Genomic DNA, 23,081 nt, shown 5'->3' with positions numbered 1-23,081 from the left:
TCAAGTAACTATATTTTTTATTATTATTTTTTTGTTGCAATAAAAGTCAATTTTGTAGTTTTTCAATATATGCGGTACCATACTATTTTAATATTATGGTTGGTGCAACCATCATAATATTATTAATATCAATTTTTTGCAAAGTTCAAAAAGGTCTTAGTTATAAATATATGTACATCTATTTCTGCCGCAACAAATAATGCAATTGCAAACACTAAGGACTTTCTTTTACTAATCACGGGATTTTTAGTTCAAAGGAAAAAATGTAAAAGGAACATCAACATTAAGGTAAACATAATATTAACAAAATGTCAATTTCATATTTGGGTTTTATAAACTTCTCTATGCCTTTATCAAGTATTAAATATATAGTTAAAAAATGTCATAGCAAAAATGCTAAAAATATAACAATTTATGTTATGTCTGATTGTGTTGCAAAATGTAAAAGCTAAGCAAACAATTTCAACAGGTTCCCACCTTTGGCTCCCAAACACAACCAAGTGTCATGAAAGTTTAATACTCTCAAAGAGTTTGCATAAACCTGTATTTAAAATTTATTTTGTTTTCATTTTATATACTTTTCTTTTGTGTTAAAAGGAAGAAATGGTTGTTAAAATTTGTGCTCCTAAATAGTTAACAAAAGTGGAACTGGTATCACAAGCAAATTAAGTCTAGAAAGCTTGGGTAAAAATTCTGTTACTAACTCTTTTGCTAAAACAAAGTGCTCAGCAGGGAAAGCAATACACCTTCTCACAAAAAACTGTGAGCATCTATTTTAACAGTTAAATATTATATTTAGTATAAAATATTAGTAATGCATCTCAAGTGAAAATAAATGTCTATACAACAATTGCAAAAGTATAGCTTGTATGATAAAAAACTTGGTCCCCATTACATTGTAAATAAACTAAGCTAATCTGTGTATTAAATTTTGGTTACTGAAAATAAGAGAAATGTAAACAAACAAGCAAAAACTAACTTAAGCTGTTTAATGTTGCATCCTACAGGCCGAAGACACCAGAGGATATCAGTACACAGAAACCCACCCCTGAAACCCTCAAACATAAAAAAAGAAAAAGAAAAATGAAGTGCTTTATAAACAACAGACTGGTCAATTATACCTCAGTCTACCATATATAAACAATTAAGTAGGCAATTAGCTAACTAGCTGGACCAGGTCTAACTGTCATTGAAACTTTATAGTATTAAGCAAAGTAAATTCATGTGCCTGTGGTTTTAAATCTTTAACATCAAAATATGGATAAATTTGGCTACTGTGTAAAAGCAACTGTATTATTGCTGCATTGTCATATTATTGCTGCACAACATTTACAATATGCATAATATTGTTAAAGCGTTTAACCAACACACAGGTAAAAGTCAACAAATGAATGGCAGCAAACAACAACAAGGCAAAGAAAAAACAAATTGGTAAAAAAATTAAGTTACATAATAACTATAAATTGGGTAAACAAATTCCCACAGTCATAATTTGGGTCAGTGACACTGAATCCTAACTAAGGCACATGTTATTCAAAACAATCTTGTTCAGTGTCTGGGTACCAATACTAAAACCTAACACAGTAATATTTAATAAACTGGTTACTGTCCATTCAGTAGGTTATCTGAAAGACAGCATCTATAAAAAAACAACTGGATCTATGTCAGCTACTGGTGTATCATGGAGCAGTGCAACCAATGAAACAGAGATGCGAGCCGTTCCTGTTTCCTGCCCAGCAAAGCTTATTCCAGAGGGTAACAACCAGCGGTAAGGGTAATCTATAACCTAGTAATAGTATAGGGTAAAAGCACATAAAAGACCAGATTTCACGCTGGGAGACCAGATTTCATGGTCCGTGACACGTTTTTCATGGCCGTGAATTTGGTAGGGCCCTAGCTATAAATTAAAACTTGATTTGTACCAAATAAAGTAATTTCTGGTTCATTGACAGCTTTATGGCTGCACTCCTTTGGTGGTCACTGATTTTATGGATTAAAGAAGCAATGTCCCTTAAAAGGACACTGACAGTAATTTCCATACCTTTAAAAGTAATTTTTTTCCTCCTGCAGATTTTAATCAATTGCTTGGAAACTTGAAACTAAATATACACTGTGAGACGAGGGGTGATGGGTTGTGTACCCCACACAGGCCCTAATGGGGTTAACATGGGCCTGAGGGTACCTGGCTGTACCTGTAGCAAGTGCCAGGTTTAACTGAACAAGAGTCTCAGCTGGGCAGGAGTTGGCTGGATTATAAAGTTAGGAAGTTTCCAATAGAAAGAGGCTGCAGGGACAGAGGCTGCAGTCACTCTCTGGGAGCACAGAGGAAGGCAGGTGAAAACCCAAAAGGGAGAATAAACCCTGGGGTTCTAGACCTAGAAGAAGGGTCAACCCCAGAGGAGTTGTGGGGGAAAGAAAGCCTGCGAGAGCTACGTAGGAAGAAGCCCATGGAAACAGCATAATGGGGAGGACTATGCAGACCTTGACTGCTTGTTCTAGAGTCCCTGGGCTGATACCCAGTATAGAGGATGGGCCTGGGTTCCACTGCCAGCCACTGGGATGTGGCATAGGAGCCATGGAGATGCCAACTGGACTAGCTTTATTACCCTGGAAGGGGAGGCCTATTGTGACTTGGCAGGAGGACTAATCCACAAAGGCGAGGCACTGCAGTTCCTGAGTGCAAAAGAGGGGCTACATAGTGAGAGAGTGAGATGACAGGCTGAGGAATTGCAAGAAGAGGGTATCTGGCTGGCAGAGCTAATTCCCAGATGTGTCCAGAAGGAGATACCCCAGTAGTGAGTACACATCCCCATGTCACTAGATTGTGGAACAACATTTGTCCAAGCAACAGCACATCAGAGTTCCACAACTTTAGATTTAATTTTTTTTTAAATCTCTGCAATTGCGATAACAGTTTGATAGGAAGATGAATATATTGTATCATGTTTATCCTGCCTGTCAGGGAAATAGGAAGTATAAATTCCTTTTGGAGCCCTAGATCTATAATTTAGCAGTAAAGAAGAGAAGAAAAATACCGCTTTGTTCCCAATGTCTTCTCAGCTTCAACATCTTCCCTTACTTTGCATGTATTGCACTACTGAATTTCTTATGGGTGGTAAGATAAATTTAATCAAATATTTTTCTAAGGATGTAAATCAATGCAGTTCCCAGGAAGGAATTCTCTTCTTCCAATACAACAGAGCAATGCACAATCAGCTACATGTAGTATTGGGTATTTTTGAGTCCGTCCCTCCCCTCTCCGAAGCATCAGGTATTGGCCACTGGCAGGATATCAGACTCAATGCATTGACACAGTCTGATGTGCTGCGACAAATGCCATATTCCTTTCTGTGTAACTTCAGCACTTTCTTGGATCCTACTAAGAATTTCTGCAAGGGAAATCAGATGTTCAGTTGCCTGTAGGCTTCCATTTCGAACAAAGAAGAGGTGAGAAACAGTTCTTTTTCATCGGAGCATTTCAAGTGTATCTGTTGCCTCACCATAGACATGAACAATGAGATACTTGGTTTAAGAATTGGATTTCACCATGATGGAGATATAAGGTCAGGTATGCACAACTGTAGCAGGAAAGAGAAGCAGCATGACTCTGTGTGCACATATGTGTGTGTAAAGGAAAAAAGAAAGAACGAAAGAAAACTTGATTAGTCATGTGACTGACAGCATACGTCAGATGCCATCTTTCTTTACCTGTTGAGAGAAACAGGATTTTGCCGATTGCTCCGTGTAACCAAATGAAGGACCTTCGAAAACTGCAGTGGGAAGTTTGAGAACCTCCCGCAGAAACATATCATACCTTCCATAAACCATCACTCCACCAGAGTCTGAAATCATTGAGAAAATATCTGGGGAAATTAAAACAAAACAAAACAAAAAGAGCAAGAAAAGGAGAGGTTTACTTCATTTAAACTACAGATCTTCTCTTAGTTCAACAACATATAATCTGAATTTAAAGTAATGAGATTTTTTATATAATGTATTCATCTTATGGAAAACGTCAATATTATTGCACCTTTAATTTTAGCCTACTTGCCAGAAGCAAAAGAAAAAAGCACCATGTAAGAAAACTATCAGATTTCTATATTAAAATATTCCTGCTTTTGTGGCTCTGTGGTGTCATTCCTTTTTAGCTGGTGCTTGATGCTTAACGTAAGTGAGTAATTTAATCAGACAGAATGGATCCAATTTGACAAAGTACAAAACATCAACTACAACTTTTTGTCTGGTGCCATTCTGGCCCTGAGTTCATGAGACTGTTTATGATTTTTTGGACATGTAGAACACTCAACAAATTTGAAATGCATTCTTTGAATCTTATCACTTTTTTTGGCTTAAATTATTTGTCATGTAAATATTACAACAATTTGTCATTCTATAGCTCTTACTCTTTTTTTATTTTCCTTGATGGTAGACTTTTTTTTTCGGGTAAGAAAGTGAAAAGTTTAAAAGGCTCCAAAACTTAGTGGAGGATGCTAGACTAAGGGACCATTATCATTTTTTAGGCTGTTAGGGCCACCTCTGTTCTAGATGGCAGATATCACACCGGGAGCATCTGGAGGGAAATTCCAAGTGAAGGACCCTGCAGTTTACTGCTGGGAAACCAGTGTCACACTATATCCTGCCACTGCATACAGCCGATGGACTCAGGGAATCAATAGCTATTCTTATGCACAACATCAGAGAAAAGGGAGAACTAAGCACTGTACTCTAGATGAAGCTGATCCCAAGGGACAAGAATTCTAAAAGGAAGTCTCTCAAGGCTTCTGCAGCTAGAATAAACCTTGGCTAGATTTGTTTGGGAAATGAGATAAATCCTGTAAAGCAGAAGGGATAGATGTGTGCCCCTGGAAAGGAAATATAAACAGTGTATAAACGGTATTGTTTTTCTAACTGTGAAAATGAGAGAGATGTCATGAAAAAGGAAATTGTCCAATGATACTTCATAATGCTAGACATTTGCTACACTTGACTGTACTTATGATAACCTTTTAATTCAATCAGCCTGAATAGAAATCAAATTTGTACTGTATTCATCAGAGTTAGACATATGTGACCTAGCTCCAAAACTGGTCGAGAAGCCATCCAAACAGTGAACTGGACTTATCTGAAGATGCAAACTGGTTCAGCAAAACCTCACCATCACCAAATATAAGCATGGTCTAATCCCATCAGGTCCACCTAGCATTCTGGCACAATTTGATATCTTACCAAATACAGGGATGAACGACAGACAAAACAAAACTTACATCTTAATTTGTCCATGATCTTTCCTCCACAAAGAGTTGCCAAAGCCATTTTGACAGCAAAAACTGAAATTTTACCATGTCCTTCCCTGTTAGATAATAAAAAGTTGTTATATGGTATGATCTGACCAGCATGAATGTACATTTTAACTGCATCTCCTTGACATGACATAATACACCAGACACATATTATATGCAGGTTCATAGAGTTGAAAATAAAATCTTCAGATCAATGCATTTTTCTTTTCATATTTTTACTGTTTTCTTTTGAGAGGACATACAATGGCAGATTTCTCTGTAAAGCCACCAGAGACCCTTTAAGAGCACCAACAAGGCACATTTTAATATTAAGTTTAACAGAACAACATCTGAATGCTGGTTAGCACATCGTGCATTAAGCTGATTATTATTATTATTATTTATTGTTATTTGTACTATTGTAGTGCTCAAAGGCCCCAATCAAAATCAGGGCCCCACTATGCTAGCAACTGTCCATACAGACAGTTCCTGCCCAAGAAGTTTATAATTTAATTTGAAACAGGATGTAACAAGTGAGTGGATCAGGCCCTATGTTGAAATCATCTTATTTTCAAGAAAAGCCTCTTTTTAAATACCACCCTTTGGGCATTGTCAGAATTTACCATTTTGGAGCACTGACATAATACTATAGAGGGTTTCACTAGTCCCATATGGCCATGCAGAATCCCACACTTTTCCCTGCAGGAGTGATGGCACAAACCATTGGTTAAAGCAAGGAGTTAAGCATCTGGTATATTTAATTTCACACAAATTCTATTCTATTCAACACTATTTAACACATACGAGGGTATCCGATATAGGCGAAAAAAAGTTCTATAATAATTTTCCTACAAATGTAATCATGTCCCAGTCAGATGATAAGGATTCTTTTCCTCCTTGGAAGGAACAAGCCTGTACATTGCAGTGTCCATATGCAATGTACACATTTTATGAATGGTTGATCTTTTCATTGAACCATTTTAAGGCAAAACTCAGCTGCCCCATTTCCATACCAATTATCCTGCATCCACCTCAGTGATTATTTACCATACAGAAACCTTAGCACATTCCAGTTTCTGAGCTAATATTTTCCATCTTCATTATAAGCCCTTCTGTTTTAAATTCTAAAATCATTTCCCTTGGTATGAAAAAAACCTAGCACAGGTTGTTTAAAGGAATTATGCTATCACAAGCAGAAGCATGAGCATGCTAAAATTTACAATCTCACTAAAAATAATAAATTTCCTCCTCTTTTGCATTAATTTTTTTTGGTCTCAAATTTTTCAAATTTACTTTTTCTTTGGATTTCTCAGCACCTTCCCTCAGGGCAGTTAAGATACAAATTACGTTGGGGCAGCATTTACCTATTACCCGTGGAGATGTTTAATGGGTTCCTATCCCTCTGTTTAACTAAATCATTGAGAGCATATTCTCATCCTAATAAAGAGAATTATTGTTTCACAGTCAGCCAATTCCTTTCTTTTCAATTTTACAGCACGACAAACCCATTTTTCCTTTGAGTTTCAGTAATGGGACTAATAACGGAACCGGGCACTTCTCAGTATGAGGGTGGCAGAGCGAGACCATAAGATTCTGTGTCACTGTAGGGAACTAGATGTTCTGTGACCTCCAGTCTATGCTCCATTAGAGGACACAGTGGGTGTCCATCTAGACTCCACAAGCCAACTCTATGTATAAGGATTCTGGAGTCTGGATATTAAAAGTTATATGGCTATTCTAACTGCTTTGGCAATAGCCAAGACAGTGACGACAAGATGAAATCTATTTCTCCATCCACATTTATGGAACAGCTCTATTGCTTGTCAATCACGACCTGAATGGAGGAAATTATATTTGCCAGAATGAAAAGATTACCTGATTTCTGAACATAGTTCCCACTGTTGTCCCTCTGCTAACCCCCAAATCTAAGCAGCACAATACATGTATATAACAGAGTAACCTCTTGTTTTATTTTGGTTATTAACAACACACTACTGTCCTGTTGTCCCATAGAAATACTCTCAATTTAGTATATTAAAATGTGCGATGTGCTTCACGCTTATGAGGACTCAAAGTTTACAAAGTGAACGGCTGTTTGGCATTTCCTACAACTTAGTTACCTAAACAATCTTTACTGCCCTGTTAACTTACTCACTTTTAGATCAGTATGTTACAATTTTAATATGTGAGATTCCAAATATGACAACATTGTTTTTAAAATCTGTTTAAACTTTTACTTCTTTTGGTAAAAATATAAAGTAGAGAAGCACACAAAAAGAAATGAATTCAGTCTGGTAGCACTTAAAAGAGAAGGGATAGAAAAAATAACAATCCTTGATATAATCTTTAATGCTGTTTTTCTGTGCACATTCTCTTTTCGTTTTGGCTGTGTACTATTGCTTTGTTCAATTTCAAAAGATTAGATCAGATTGTGAAATCTTTAAAATAAATTTGCATCTCCTACAATTCCATCCATGTCATTTTTTACTCACAGTGGGCCAAATCCACAGTTAGTGTAGCTCAATTCATTATATACCAGCTGAGGATCTAGTTCACTATGTGCATTCTGTTACCATTCCTTTTGTGTGACATCTTATAGTCCTTTGTTAATTTTTCTACTCTCAGTCTTTGACACAGAGATGCTCATCTGCTTTTAAAGTTCTTGTTAAATGTAACACAAATTAATGCTAAATGGAAGCAAGTGCATTTCTAAGTGGTACTGAAGAAGCTACATGAAGAAATTGCCAGGTGGAAATGCTTTAGATTTCGTTATCCCCCCCTCCCCCCAGTAGGTTTAGTTATATTTACTTACAGGATTTTTTTTTTGAATGGCAGACACATCATTTAGCCTTCAGCTTTCCACCTCAGCGACAGAGGCTTTTCCCACACTTGAATAGTTATGGGAGCAGGGGAGGCGGGAAAGTAATATATTCTATGTATGTTTTGAATCTCTCAATTTGATTTGATTAATTTTGACACTATTTTGTATCAGTCATTTGTATTCATAAATACATAAATTAGAGCCAGTGTAAATTCAATTTGCCCACCAAAATTTATATATACACATACACACGACTGGTAACTGGACCTGATAACGGGGTCTAGGACTTTCCAAAGTCCCCAGGGCCCAGAAATGTACTGCTCTGTAGTATATAGCTCCTCTCTTTTAGCAGTATTAGGACCTCTTGAGTAAAGTGCTGCTACATAAGAGTAAATACCTCAGCCACAGGCCGATAGCATCATGCAAGTATACATTGAATTCAGAGTGTCTCAATTGAAGTGCTCATAAAACCTCGCAGGCTGACTAACACAAAGAGACTTACAATTTTACTAGTAGAAAGAACAGAGAGCAGACAAGATTTTGTATAGTGCCTTTCATATTGAAGGTATCCCCCAAACCCTTCATAGAATAGTATTGAAGCAAAGGTGACTGTACAAACATAGCAGCCTCTACGTGTTAAGCAACAGTACAACAGAGTATTGAGATAAGGAAATGCTGGAACTAGGGGTATTCCCTACTGTTGCCAAAATTGCCACTTGCTTTTAAATTGTCAGAATGGAGCAGAAAGTCCTCTTTTTACTGCACTCTAGCGCCAAAAATGAGTATGAGGCCAGGTTCCAGTCCAGGACTTGAGCCCGCAGCCCACTGGCCCAAGTATGAGAGTGGTACCAAATGAGCTGCATTGACACCTGTTAAGCTATCCAGTTATATTTATGCTGAAATTGCCATAAAGAAAATAAAAGTCTAACGCAGAGACCAAAAGAAAATAAATTAGTATCTTCTGAATGTTTTGAAATTCAAAAAATTTATCCCATTAGAGGGGCACAAAAACTCTGATTTCATAGTTGACTAGACATGAAACACAGGCTTTTAATTTATACTATCACTTCCAAGGGGAACAGAATTTCTTCAAATAATTATGGGGGCTCTTAACACCTTAATCATGGCAGTGAACTCTGAATTGTCACAGCGTATAATTAAGAGTTTCCTTTCTTAGAAATATTTCAGTAAGGAAATTAATTGGAATCAAGCTGAGCTCTTTCATTCAACTGAGCAACACCTATAATGACCAAATCTCTGAACTGCACTTTTTGCAGGTCTTCTTTTTTAATGGTTAACAGGACTATATAACTTGCATTGATTAACAAAGCTGGAGAGAGCAGAGAATTTAACATTTTGCGACTCTGAATGAGAAGCTGCTTTCAGGACAGGTATTGAGCTTCTCCACAGACTGACTTTAATTCTAGAAAAGACATTTGTTTAAAGAGAGGGGTGAAACCAAGCCCCTCCAATTATGTCTTGTATCTTTCGTAGCCTGGAAACAGAAGCTTGCTTCCTAATACAAGTATCCCAAAGAGCATAACAACAAGCTGCGGTCTCCAGGTCAATGAAGACAGCATCCACATTTCAATACTGAGTAAGTGTTACAAGAGGAGGGTTTGTAACGTATTTCACACTATCAATCGAGACCTTTTCAAGAACTATTGTAGTGGATTAGACCAGCACTCCATGTAGTCTGATATCATGTTTCTGACAATGGCCTACTCTAAATGGTTGAGAGGTGTGAACTAGCCATCCTGTTGTGTAATACTGTACCACAGAGTGGTAGAAGTGCAGACATTTCTTCCTGACCCCAGCTGATCATCTCCCCTCTAAAAACAGGGGTAAGAGACAGGCCTGTAATCCTTAGTTAACGAGAACAGGGTTACTAGGGGTTAAATTTATGATTTCAATGTGATTGACATCTACTTTAAGTTTCCTTTACACTGCTAGAGCAGAGTACAGGGACCTTAGTGTAAATATGAATCCGGGCCAAGTACTCTAATCTGGGGAGGAGACATAGTCAAGGTTTTACCCAGCCTTACTGCCTTCTACTGGGTTTTACAGTATATATAAAAGCAGTACAATGCCTATTTTTCCCAAACATATTGCACTGTTTGTTTCTGTGCTCGGGCATTTACGGGAAAAACCCTGCCCCCTCTTGTACTGGCACACAGGGCCTTCACCACAGCAGAACCATGTGGTTCTTCTAAATAGGCAGAAGAAGCATGAGCAGAGATGTGAATCCCCTGCCCCATGTTATACACTGTGTACTTGGGAAAGGAGTCTGATGGCTCTGCTGTTATGTGGATCCATGGGAGATTCTCTTGAGAAATGTGGGGGGATGACAAACGGATAGGTCCCACCTAGGGCATTCCAGCTTAGAGGCAGGAACAGAGGCTGTGGAGCTGGTCTGAGGCCTGAATCAGTAACTCCCCAAGGTACTCCCTAGGGGTGGATCAGAGCATATGAAGGTCTGATGTTTACAGGGAATGTAGAAACTCTGCCTTTAAAATAGATTCAATTTCACCATTTAAGAACTGAGGAGTAAAAGCCTTCCCTCCATTTCTCTTGTAAGGAATCCTGACATATGGCTGGTACCTTTACCCCGGATCTGATGAGCTCCAAAACAAACACATTATCACTGTTCTCACTTTCGCAGCCATCAATCTTTCCCTCTTTTTTACAGCAGGGGTGCAGTTTATGTGCAGCACCTTCCAGCGCACATGCCCAAGCGCTTTTATTTTCCTTCCTTCCTGTTCTTGTCAAGTCACGAATTCAAGGATTTTCATGAATTAAAATACCCCATTACGTGTTTTACTGCCTTTAAAAAAAAATATCCTGAAGGCTACAGTTTCACAACCTATTGAATTTTTTCCTTGGAGAGGGAAGGAGGGGATGCACAATACAGACACACTGCCTCTGCAGCTTTGTCATGTGGAACGACTGCCTTTCCTCCCCAGTTGTTACCATGGTGACTAAGCCATACCAGTTGATCTGGCTCTGAAAGGTGCACAATACCAAATAAGAAGTCCATCAAGTGTGCGTAAGGGAGGGGAGGGAAGATACTTATTCTAATCCTTCTCAAACAATGTTTTCACCTGGTGCATTTTCAAAATATAAATGGTAAAGAGGTAATAGGCAATTTGCATGTGTCAAACTAAAAAGCTGTTCTATTTTGAGAATTCAAACTATTCAGATGCTTTTAAGAATGGCAATAACACATTCATGTCTCTGCATTCAATAACCATAATATGTATCTACACACTGTATATTCATCTATAATGTTAAGTTAGGAACCTGTCTCCATCTTGAGCTCACCCCTGTTGTACACATGTATTCTGACACATGGTCTAGGCAGTAACGGACAACATTAATTTTATTCCATCTCCTGATCCTTATCTTATTTCTGCCATGGTCTTATAACAGGCTGCATTACCAGGAACCACAAAAATTGCTTGCAGCTGCAAGAACTTGCAGCAAAAATAAATAATGAGCCACTAACTTATGTCACTACCACAGAATCATTACAGTGGTTTCAATCTCTGATATTTCAATACATAACAATGCAAGATAAGAGTGGAGTCACTCTGCTCTGGGTAATTCTATTCCAATTTAAACCTGAGTAAGTCTGGAGTAACTCTGTGGAACACACCAGAATTACTCTGGATATAATTGAGTATAAATGAGACCAGAACCTAGCTCCTTTACGCCAGTTCCCCTTGCAACATTAGCTCTATTTAAATATTCATTATTTTGGAAAGAAATTTTAGTTTGTTATCGGTTTTTCAAAGTGACACAACAAACAGACAAAACCCTTCCACTGATCAGGAAAAAGAGGAACGTATACGGATAGTAGAGGTAAACTTACGGATCGAAGGCTGCTAGCAGGAAGTTGAGCAGTAAGCTGATGGATTGCTCTACGTTGATCTGGTGAGTAGTTGGCATCCGTTTGTTGAGCTGGTAAAAAATAGTTGAAAGCACAGCTTCCAGACGAGCCACATTCAATTCTATGTTTGGGTCCAAGTTGTTTAATGCATTTTCTCGTAATGCTTCTATAACGTTCCAAATGTCCACCAGGTGTACTACGTACAATTTAAGAACAGTCATCAGATACTCACATATTGAAAAAAAACAAAATCGACTCATGCGCTAGTACTTTGGCATAGTACACATAGTTCAGGTGATATTTTACGTATAAATAACAAATGATTTTTTCCATCTTAAATCAATCAGGAGAAAATAGCAAGGAAAACACCATATCTGCTAATAAAATAATCATAAATAAAATATTAGTTTAGTTGAGATGTCATCAGAAGTTGTGAGGTTGGCTTCAATTCAGGAAAAAAGCATTTCCCATTTAGGAAAACACTTAAGTGTGAATTTAAGTCCCATTAAGTCAACAGAAATTAAGCACATGTTTAAAATTAATCACTTCCTTAAGTGTTTTCCTGCATCATAACTTTATGGGTAGCAGCTTGAAAATTACTCTTATTAATTTACAGAGCTGGTGGGATTTTAAATAATGGAGATATCCTATCTCCTAGAACTGGAAGGGACCTTGAAAGGTCATCAAGTCCAGCCCCCTGCCTTCACTAGCAGGACCAAGTACTGATTTTTGCCCCCGATTCCTAAGTGGCCCCCTCAAGGACTGAACTCACAACCCTGAGTTGAGCAGGCCAATGCTCAACCCACTGAGCTATCTCTCCCCCCTTTTTTCAAAAGTTTTTCAAAAGTTCCTAAGAAAGTTAAGTACTTATCTCACATTGACTTTCAAACTCAGGCACTTTTGAAAATCCTGTTCAGTAACTTGTACCAGAGTCAAAGTGCTTTACAAAAACAGAATAAAGTATAACTGCATTTGGACAGATTAAATTATAGTTTTAAAAAGAAAAGGTACAGTAGTATCTTCAAATCATATTTCATTCTCTTAAATACATTTGCCATGTGTTTTGTAAAATCGTCCCTTCTCTTTAGATTCCCTGCCCAATCTAAACTTCACCATTCTGTCTTTTCACCAGGGTAGCTTAAAGGGAAAAAAAAAATTCCAAAATTTAGTGTCAGAGGGAAAACCTTGTGTGTATCTTGATGTTACTATGGTGACTTTATCAGGTCACTGCAAGTCAAAATTTCCAGTGGTGGAGGATCATTCAATATGTTTTCAAAAATTGCTCTAGTTCAAAACTCTGGATTCATCCAAATTCGAATCCAAAGTACCATTCCAGCTGTTCTTATCCTTAGTAACATTTGTTTCTCAACTGAACGGTTAATATTTTATAAGATGCATACAGTAAAGATACAAGGTTACAGTACAGATTTTTTTTTATTAGTGATAAATGTTGCATTGTCCTAATATCTTACAACATATTGAGGTACATCTGCACCTTGGAAGAAATGCATATTATTATGAATAAAGACATCACCCTAATCCTCTTTAAATGGTCTGTAATTCTTTTTTTATATGAGGGGATTTCTTTATTTCTACCTTTTACAATAGCATCTATGGTGCTCTGCTCCCATTTGCATGTGCTGTAATGCCAATGGAGGGAGGGTAGAGAACGCAAACTTATGGCTTGTCTACATTACCGTCTGGGATGGGCAGCGATCGATCCATTGGGGGTCGATTTATCGCGTCTAGTCTAGACATGATAAATCGACTGCCGAGCACTCTCCTGTCGATTCCGGTACTCCCCAGGGCAAGAGGCGCAGGTGGAGTCGACGGGGGAGCGTCAGCCATCGACTTACTGCAGTGAAGACACCGTAGCTGAAGTTGTGTAACTGAGATCGATTCCCCTCCCCCCCCCCGCCCAGTTTAGACCAGGCCTTAGTGACAGCATAACTTCCCTGAATGTACTAGACAAAGACACTTTTGCTAACATATGGCAAGTGGAGCAGGAAAACACTGGGAAAGGTTGCATGATGTAGTTCTATGGTCAGACTTAGTTGGTATCGTAGGTCTTTGTAACACAAGGAAATGCTTATAAGTGACCTTTTCAGCAGGTTAGATTGAGCATCCTCCTAGACTAGGCTAGGTAGACAGAACACACAGCTGGAAGTTCATTCCTTCTGATGCTCTTGCCACCTATCCTATTCTCCTATCCTCCAACTGGAAGAGGAGGATGTCACTCCAACAGAAGTGTTGGAGTGGATCCCAAGTCCCTTTTATCTGCACCTCCCAACTAGCTTAACTCCTTTTGGCTGCAACTAGCCACCAAGGTAAAGCCAACTTGTTTTAAAAGAAGCTTCCATCTCTTCAGATAGCCAGCCACCCCTACTTGCAGTTTGTCTCTGTGGAAGTAGTAAATCTAAATACAAGTTTGATGACACGACTAGTACTTAAATCCAGATGCCAGAGTCAGGCTGGGGAAAGAAAGGGGGAGCCAGATGTTAGGCCAGCTGAGGGTCAAGGAGATGGAACTATCCACAAGCATTTTTTTTTACTCTGACCCAGTAATGGAAGGGGACCAGACAGGCAATAGAAAGCAAGCTGCCAATTGATGGGACAGTTGGGCTTAGAATACACAAATTAGGTGGCCTTAATAAGAAGATAAGTGCAATGAGAAGGCAACAAAGTTAAGTGTGCAGTTTCAGCAGCAGTTCTAGACAAACATAAACAAGAGGTCTGGCTTTCAGGGTGGTCCAGACCCCAGACCAACTGGATGGGCCAGCAGGCAACCCACCCAGCAATTCAACCAAACCAATCTGGATGGATCTTATACTTACTGCAATTGAGCTTCAATTAGTGCATTCTAGTGGTCAGTTAGCTGGTATATACAGGGTTGATGAGAAGGAGGGAAAGTGGGGACAATTGTACCAATACTGGGGCCCCAAGCTCAGTCCCGTCCCCCCCAAATGTCTGTAATGTTTGTGTAAATAAAATGAAATGGGAGAGGGTAGGCCCACAGTGAACATGATTTACCAGGGCCCAAAACTTCTCGAAGGGCGTGGGTATATACTTAGTCCTACTTCTTATTCGGCCAATCGCTAAGACAAACGAGTTTGTTTACATTTACAGGAGATAATGCTGCCCGCTTCTTGTTCACACCTGAAAGCATGAACAGGCATTCACATACCACTTTTGTATACGGCTTTGCAAGGTCTTTATGTGCCAGATATGCTAAACATTCATATGCCCCTTCATGCTTCAACTTGTAGGCTCTAAAGTTTTACATTCTTTTGTTTTTGAGTGCTGTTATGTAAAAAAAAAAAATTCTACATTTGTAAGTTGCATTTTCACAATAAAGAGATTCACTACGGTACTTGTATGAGGTGAATTGAAAAATACTATTTCTTTTATCTTTTTTACTGTGCAAATATTTGTAATAAAAATGATAAAGTGAGCACTGTACACTTTGTATTCTGTGTTGTAATTTAAATCAATACATTTGAAAATGTAGAAAAACATCCAAGATATTTATAATAAATTTAAATTGGTATTCTATTATTGTTTAACAGTGTGATCAAAACTGCAATTAATCATGACTATTTTTTTAACCTTGTAATTATTTGTAATTTTTAAATTATTTGATAGCCCTAAAAACCATCAATATTTTTTGTATTACAGAAAGATCAGTGGGCGCTCAGGAGGAAACTTGATATCAAACATTCCTGTGCAGTACAGCGCTACGCAAAGCATATGTACCATGCATTTTCCAGAGACCTTTCAAAAAGGCCTCATAAGGATGAACAGCATGGATAGTCATCTAAACCAAATCATCCCTCATTTGCCCAAATATGAAAAAAAAGTATGTCATTTTGCCATCAATGGCCAAGCTATATGTTACCATTATATCTTTGCAATGTCATTTTTGGAGTCAATGACAAGCGAAATGTCACCATTAGAACTTCTGAGACAAATACTATTTTGTTAAATTAACTCTCACAGATTAAGACATTTATAAATACCATCCTGGAGAGCTCCATATTCTAGTTGGTTCTTTTAAAGATAATTAATGGTTAGTGTAAACAAAACTCATTAAACTATTAATTCATTCTGATAGAGGTGGGATTAAGCAGATGAACAACCTACTACTTGCTGCTGTTCATTTCCTCCCCAACTAGTCCAAGCACTATTTATCTTCATATTGTTTCAATTTTAGTAACTAACTAGAGGATCAAGAGTAAACACACCATAAAATACAATTCAAATAATACAATGCATATTACCTCACAGAGCCCCAGACATGGTCTGGGAAGTGATTCTACTAATCTTTATCCATGCAAGTAGCCCCAATGAAGTTAATGAGACTACTTGTCTGAGTAAGGATTAGTAACATGGGACCCCCGGTTTCTAATTATGTACTAATAAAGAACGTATGTTCCAGTCCACATAGATCTTAAATATGTGCCCAGAACTTTAAATATCTTACCCCTTGCCAACTTTGATCTGACTGATAAGTGCCCATATTGTTTATTAATAAAAATGCTTGTATAAATAATTTATATTGTGGTAGGCACTGTACAGTACAAACATAGAGTAAATGACAGTCCATGCCTCAAAGAGCTTAATCTAAATCTCAATAAATAATAGGTGATGAAGCAAATAAGTGGGAAGTTGGGACAGGAAAATGGGGGAACAAAAATAATGGGATGTATTAGCATAAAATAGCAGCGGGCACAATTTATAGCCACAACTTGCCACCTTCTACTCCATTTCAGCTAGATGATTTGAAAACAAAGCTCCTAACAAAACTACTGGTGATTAGGTATTTGTGGTGATGAACAATTTGAACAAAAGGATTCACTGAACAGGAAAAAGAAAACCAAATCAGATATTAGGCAAAAAGACACTAGTCTAGCATGAGTATTTTGAATTCATGATTCAAAGACAGAGTAACTCTGAAACACCAAATAATGTGCCCTATTACAGAAGCACGTTTAATTTTATTTAGCACTTTTTATATTCAGGTAACCCTGTGTACTATAGAAGGTGATAGAATTTAGACCAAAATTCTCTGCTGGTCTAAACTGGCATGGTTCCATGGAAGCCAGTATAGCATCAATTTATGTCTGCAGAGAATTTTGCACTAAAACTTAGACACTGGTACATTTATCTACAGTGACCATGTAGGTAAAAATGTGACAGTTGCATTTACTAATAGCTCACACAAAACATTAGCCATTAGAACATATTTAACTGCGCGGGGGAGAATGCTGAATCAATTTGAAAAAGGTATTATGTTTCCCCACATACCAAGAAGAATATGGATGCCCAGTTGCTTTATATCTCATCCCTCTATTTTCACTCTTTTCAGGTCACTTTTTACTTCTCTCAACACTTTGTTATAATAAAATCTACACACCGAAAGAAAGTAAATAAAAACATATTTCCATCATTTTGTAATTCAGTCAACAGCTTAATTTCTGAATAATTTAGAGGAAAATTGTAATGCTCCACACTATAAATACATGAACCAATTCTGCTGGTTATGATCTTCCTTCCAGTCTTCAGCTGTCTTTGGTCTCAATGAGTTGGAAATCCTTAAATTTTTAATTTAGTGTTCTGTGTACTGGTTATTTTCTGTTTGGTATTTAAAAAATATCTTTAGAAAACACCCCAATATATGAAATAAGTGTGAGAGAGATGGACTGAAACAACTCTCATTCATACTCAAAATAAATAAAGTTTTATTTACACAGAGAAATGACGTATTCTTTTCTATCATATAGTTTATTTAGAACTCTAGTGTGCCCAGGAGATATAATCTTAGATACATCACAAATCTGAAGGGAGTCAGATTACCTCAAGTATCACCTGTTACTAAAAGTCTGCTACCTGCACGTAAAAAAAAAAAAAAAAAAAAAAAAGTTTAAAAATAATTGGTGTCTTTAAGACTTTTGAACATGAAATGGATTTGCTCACTCTAAAGTTCTAATCCTTTTTTTGCATTCTATCTGAAATTATGAGCTGTACTAAATTAATTTGGAGAGGGAGAGATTATATTTAATCACTGATGGGATGTGACTGAAACAGGGGCTTTTATAATCAATTCAAATTTTCTTAACATACACTAGGTCTAACTAAATGTAAATTAAACACATACGGTCAATAGTTGAGAGAGAAATCTTACTCCACAGATTCTTGCTTGTGACTTTAGAAACAGGAACAACTTTTAAATAAATATCATTAAAATTACTTCCAAAACCAACATACGTATATATATTTCTTGAAAGCCCCAATTCAGCAAAGCACTTAAGCACATGCTTAAGTTTAAGTATAGGTGAGTAGTCCCATTTGAAGTCAATGGAACTTAAATGTATGTCAAATATTTTCATGTGGGTTTCATTAAATGTGAAAAACTTAAAAATATTATAAAATGGGTTAAGAGAATTCTTTTAGAGCACACTCTATGGAGCCTATCACATATCAGAGCACTAGAGCAATTCCATCATCATCAGTGCCATCAAACCACATCAAGTCAACCCAAACCAAGCCACCAGGCTCACAACATTGTTCGTTCTCTCTTCTACCTGCTAACAGCTTCACAATAGTGCATGCAACTAGATGCAGTTTCCAGCTAAAGCACATCTGTTCGTGGCCAGGCTGCTCCTCCCATCAATCTGACAAAGCACCTAAACTGAAAATCCTATCTCAGTGTTTTACCAGCGAGTAAACCAACATGCCAGACGCAATGGTACAGAACTTTTTCCATGCCATGACCTAATGACAATCTCAAGTGCGGTGCCAGGATGTTTATATTATATTCTAGTGTATCATACTATTTAAAAAAACACACAACTTCCAGCTTTTTGGAAAGGAATTAGTACTAACACATTCATTGCAATAGGCTAGTGCAGGGGTTAACAAACTGGGGGTTACGAGGTTATTATATGGGGAGTCACGAGCTGTCAACCTCCACCCCAAACCCCGCTTTGCCTCCAGCATTTATAATATTGTTAAATATATAAACAAGTGTTTTTAATTTATAATGGGGGGGGGTGTCACTTGCTATGTGAAAGGGGTCACCAGTACAATAGTTTGAGAACCACTGGGCTAGTGCACATATATACTGTGCTCAGCTTCCCTCTTATGCTACATGCACTTAAAGAAAGGGCCCAGGGCCTGATCAAAGCCCACTGAAGTCAATGGAAAGACTCCCCTTGACTTCAGTGGGTTTTGTATCAGGCCCATATAGAACCTTTATGATGACCAAGCACTTAATCTAGATTTCCTTTGATCCCCAGAACCTCAGAGGCACCCCTTTGTTTCAGTTAGCTTTCTAAGCATGGCTTCCTCTTTTCCTGCTTCGAGAGAGTCATATTTTTTCCAGTGTTGTGAGGTACATATTCAGTAGGAAGCTAAAGAAATGCAATTCAGATCAGCCTGCCCACGCTAACTGTGACACTCTAGAGTGAAGAAGAGCACGTTTATAACGGATGGAAAGTAAACATTAAGTAATGCTTTTTAAACTGAGTCACTCAATCAATTCATATTTATGCAAATGTTTCAGAGGTCCCATTCCGATAATCAACCAATGCAGAAGATGTTTATCTGACTTATCAAAATCTTTGATCTCCTGTGTGGGGGTATACAACCCTCCCCATGCTGGACAACAAGGGGTTAAGGAGTGGTTCTGGTCACACCTGCACAGCTGGAGGAGGAGAAGAGCAGCTCACTTGTTGGCAGACCAGGGAAGAGAACAGACCTTCAGCTCCTGAGGAAAGGGCCGAGAAAGGCAGGAGCTTCCCAGACAACCACTGACTGAAGGCCCCTCCTTGAGGGACGGGAGGGCCAGCTCCTGATGCACCCTGAGCGGGAATCATTTCCCTCTATCTCTTACTAATTCCGTTTATTTGCATTAATTCTCTTTGCTTTTTGTTCACAGACTACCCCAGAAGTGAAGAGACTTCAAAGTGACCTGGTCGGAGGGCCAGGTCACAGGAAGAGGCAGGCCACTGCAGAGACGGAGCTGCCATTGGGAGGAGACATCCAGCAGAGAGCGAGAGCTGCGACACCATGCCTGGCCAGGAGGAGGTGCCAATGGTGATTTGACCCCTTCACCTCCTCCAGGTCCCAAGATACTTCCTCCCAACCTAATGCCTATATCCCTCCTACTTTGCCTGGCATGGACTAAAGGCTATTTTACTGGATTTTAGAGTTATGATCACAGGAGCACAATGCATAAACTCAGTCTGCAGAAGGCATTTATTAGCTCAGGCTCTGGTTATTACTGAGTTAATAGGAGCACCATTAAGTTATTAATGCACTGAAATGTTCTTTCTTTTTTCTTACTCTTGCATCACCCTGGCCCTCTGTGTCTTAGGAAGGAATAGACTCCACTGCCGCAGTAAATCCTTTTTCTTTTATGCCATAAAAGCTCCTTTTCCTCCCTGCCATTCTTTCCTGAAAATGAGAATTTCTGTCACTCAAAGTTATTTGAAAACTGAAGGGAGGTGATGGGAAAGGCACTTACTGGACTTTCCCGCCATCAGCACCAATGTTTGTCAATTTTTCAAAAAGTCGGGTTGAAGAAGCAGTTGTCACTTGCTCCTCAACCAAAGACTAGGAAAATGGTCACTACTTTTCTCATTTAAATGGAAACAGAACAACCACCATTAAACCATAGATTCAAAAGCTGAACAAAGCAAAAAGTTCTATAAAATAAACTAAGACTGCCTCTAGGTCCATCAACACTATGATTACAATGAAGTCAGAGAACTCCGTTACAATATAGTTGTCTACTGACTTGGTAACATGATTAAAATCTGTAGTGTAGACAGATCAACTACCAAAACTGGGCTGAATATTTGAACATGCTCTTTCTTCACTTATAAAACTACAGTACAATATATGCAATAACAGAGCTACCTGAGCAAGTATTTCATAGCTATACATTTAGCAAATACCCATAAAATAGCAAATATATGGAGACAAAAACACTGATATATCATAATGTCCTATTATTATTCATATACCACCATGACACTAATCCATTTTTTAAAATGAGAAATGGGAACTCTGAAATCACAAGAAATCCAGGATCAGCTTTATATGAGGCAAAGGTTTCCTTTTTAAAAATGTATTTTGAAAACAATATCTGGAAAAATGCAATACAAGGGAATTCTATCTTGGAATTCAGGTGTGTTTTGTCACCCTGTAATGTAATTCTTGTAATTCTCTCACTTCCCTTAAAACATACTGTATGTAGGTGAATACCACATCTGTGGTTCAAACAGCAACACTGTAGCCTTTTATAATTTTTAAATAAACACACTGTGTTCCAGATTATAAAAAAAACAATGTATTATAGGGAAAGTTCACATACAGCTCAAAAGATGGGGACCGGAGTAAGAGGAGGGGGAGGGGGAAGTGTCCACATAGTATTAAACAGTGATGTAATAACTGGACTTTGAATGAGGAAGTTCCTTATCAATGCAACATCTTCCCTTGAGGAAACTGAATTAAGGGGACTTTAAAAATATATATTTTCTGACAAAATTTTAAAAAAAGGAACTTCCAATTTTAGAAGAAATGCTAAAAGATCAAGCTAAGTTGAAAGACTGCAGTAGCTTGAATTCAGTACTGGGCCTTTTAAGAAGAAAGCCACATTTTTACTGTCTGGCATAGCCATTGGATTCTGTGCAATATCTTCAGGCAGAAGTAATTCAGAAGATAAGCAGGACGTTGGGCATAAAAACCTTACTTTAACAGTAATAACCACTAGATGGCACCATGCATATTTTAGTAAGCCTGGCATATATCTGCTATCAGATTTTAACTGTATGTTGGCATTACGTCAGGCAGACCAGCACAAATCAAACACTGTGGATTTCTGCGGTTCCCTCCAGAAAATAGCCTGGTCTGTGTATTTACTTGAATAAACGCAGTAAGCTTAGAGATTTGGCAGTGTGAGTAGCTTATGAAGGATAATGTACGGAACAACCTATAAAGAGCAAATAGCAGATATTTTTTATGTTGGCTTAAATATTGTTATCATGGTCAGAAAACCTCTGACAGCGTTATCGGTATGCTTTTTTCAAAAGTTAGGCCTGGAGACCACCACAGTTTTCTTTTTTATGGAACTTTAAGATTTTTGGTGTCAGAGAAAAATACAGGAAAATATCTAAAATACTAGGCCCAAGTCATTGTTGCCCTCCATGCTGTGCAGCCATTTATACAAAATGAGTGCAGGGTATGTAAAATGTGACCAAACCAGAATGTTAGTATTTTGCACGCACTTTGCACTGATGTAAACAGTGTTGCCAACTCTTGTGATTTTATCGTGAGTCCCATGATATTTGGTGTATTTCTTAAAGCCCCAATCTCTTGGAATCCTCGGATTCTGTGAGGAGCTCAATTTTCATTTTAAAAAAAGTTCCCAGCCCCTATGGCTGCAGAGAAAAGCTTGAAAATGTTCACATGAGTGTGCACTAGAGGCTCAGAAATCAAAGGGCAAATAAAATGAATGCAAAATCTATTATATTTTAAAAATCTCATGATTGTTTAGCAGATTTCATGATTTTTGTGGGGGGGGTCTGACTCATGATTTTTTAACATTAAGGGTTGGCACGAGGCAGAGAAAAATAATGAATTGGGCCCAAATATTCATTGTAAAATAAACAATGTAATATAATTTCTGTGCATTCACTTAGATGGCTGGAATTCTTAAGCTGATCCGATTATTTTTGCTTTCCTGATATAATATGGATAGAATTTGTCCTATTAAGATTTCACATAATTTTTAAATAAGTTAATATATTTAAACTGAAGTTAATGCTTGGGAAAGCTGCCAAATAAACAGTCCTGATGATTAAATTTCTTTCTTTGCTCACAGTACAGACACAGCATGGACAGACAGTGACAGTGTAAGATTTCTCCTTGTTTTTTTACCAATATTGCTCAATCCAGAGACAATCTACAGTAGGAAAATCTGTACTGGTGTAACTACAGTAAACCAGTGTCAACCTGTGATGTATAGTCACTACATTGGTGTAAAGTGGGCATACACCAATGTAGCTTACCTTGGTATAGGTACACTGGT

The 23,081-nt window shown here is 37.9% G+C and overlaps 1 protein-coding gene across 29 annotated transcripts in view; it reads right to left on the bottom strand.

The window, feature by feature from the left end:
- The window catches only part of DTNA (dystrobrevin alpha), a 280,088-nt gene that overhangs the window by 81,511 nt on the left and 175,496 nt on the right, over positions 1 to 23,081 (bottom strand). For all 29 annotated transcript variants that reach the window (XM_034762854.1, XM_034762857.1, XM_034762866.1 and 26 more), the window contains 3 exons: positions 11,972 to 12,185; positions 5,265 to 5,350; positions 3,709 to 3,863 (listed from right to left, as the gene is read on the bottom strand). In XM_034762854.1, coding sequence (XP_034618745.1) covers positions 3,709 to 3,863; positions 5,265 to 5,350; positions 11,972 to 12,185 — 455 coding nt within the window. The remainder of the gene's footprint in view (positions 1 to 3,708; positions 3,864 to 5,264; positions 5,351 to 11,971; positions 12,186 to 23,081) is intronic.

This window comes from Trachemys scripta, chromosome 2 (assembly GCF_013100865.1).
Source record: "Trachemys scripta elegans isolate TJP31775 chromosome 2, CAS_Tse_1.0, whole genome shotgun sequence".
In the NCBI taxonomy this organism is placed as follows: Eukaryota; Metazoa; Chordata; order Testudines; family Emydidae; genus Trachemys; species Trachemys scripta.
The sequence above is the reverse complement of the archived record's forward strand: the minus strand, read 5'-3'. Positions and strand labels throughout refer to the sequence as shown.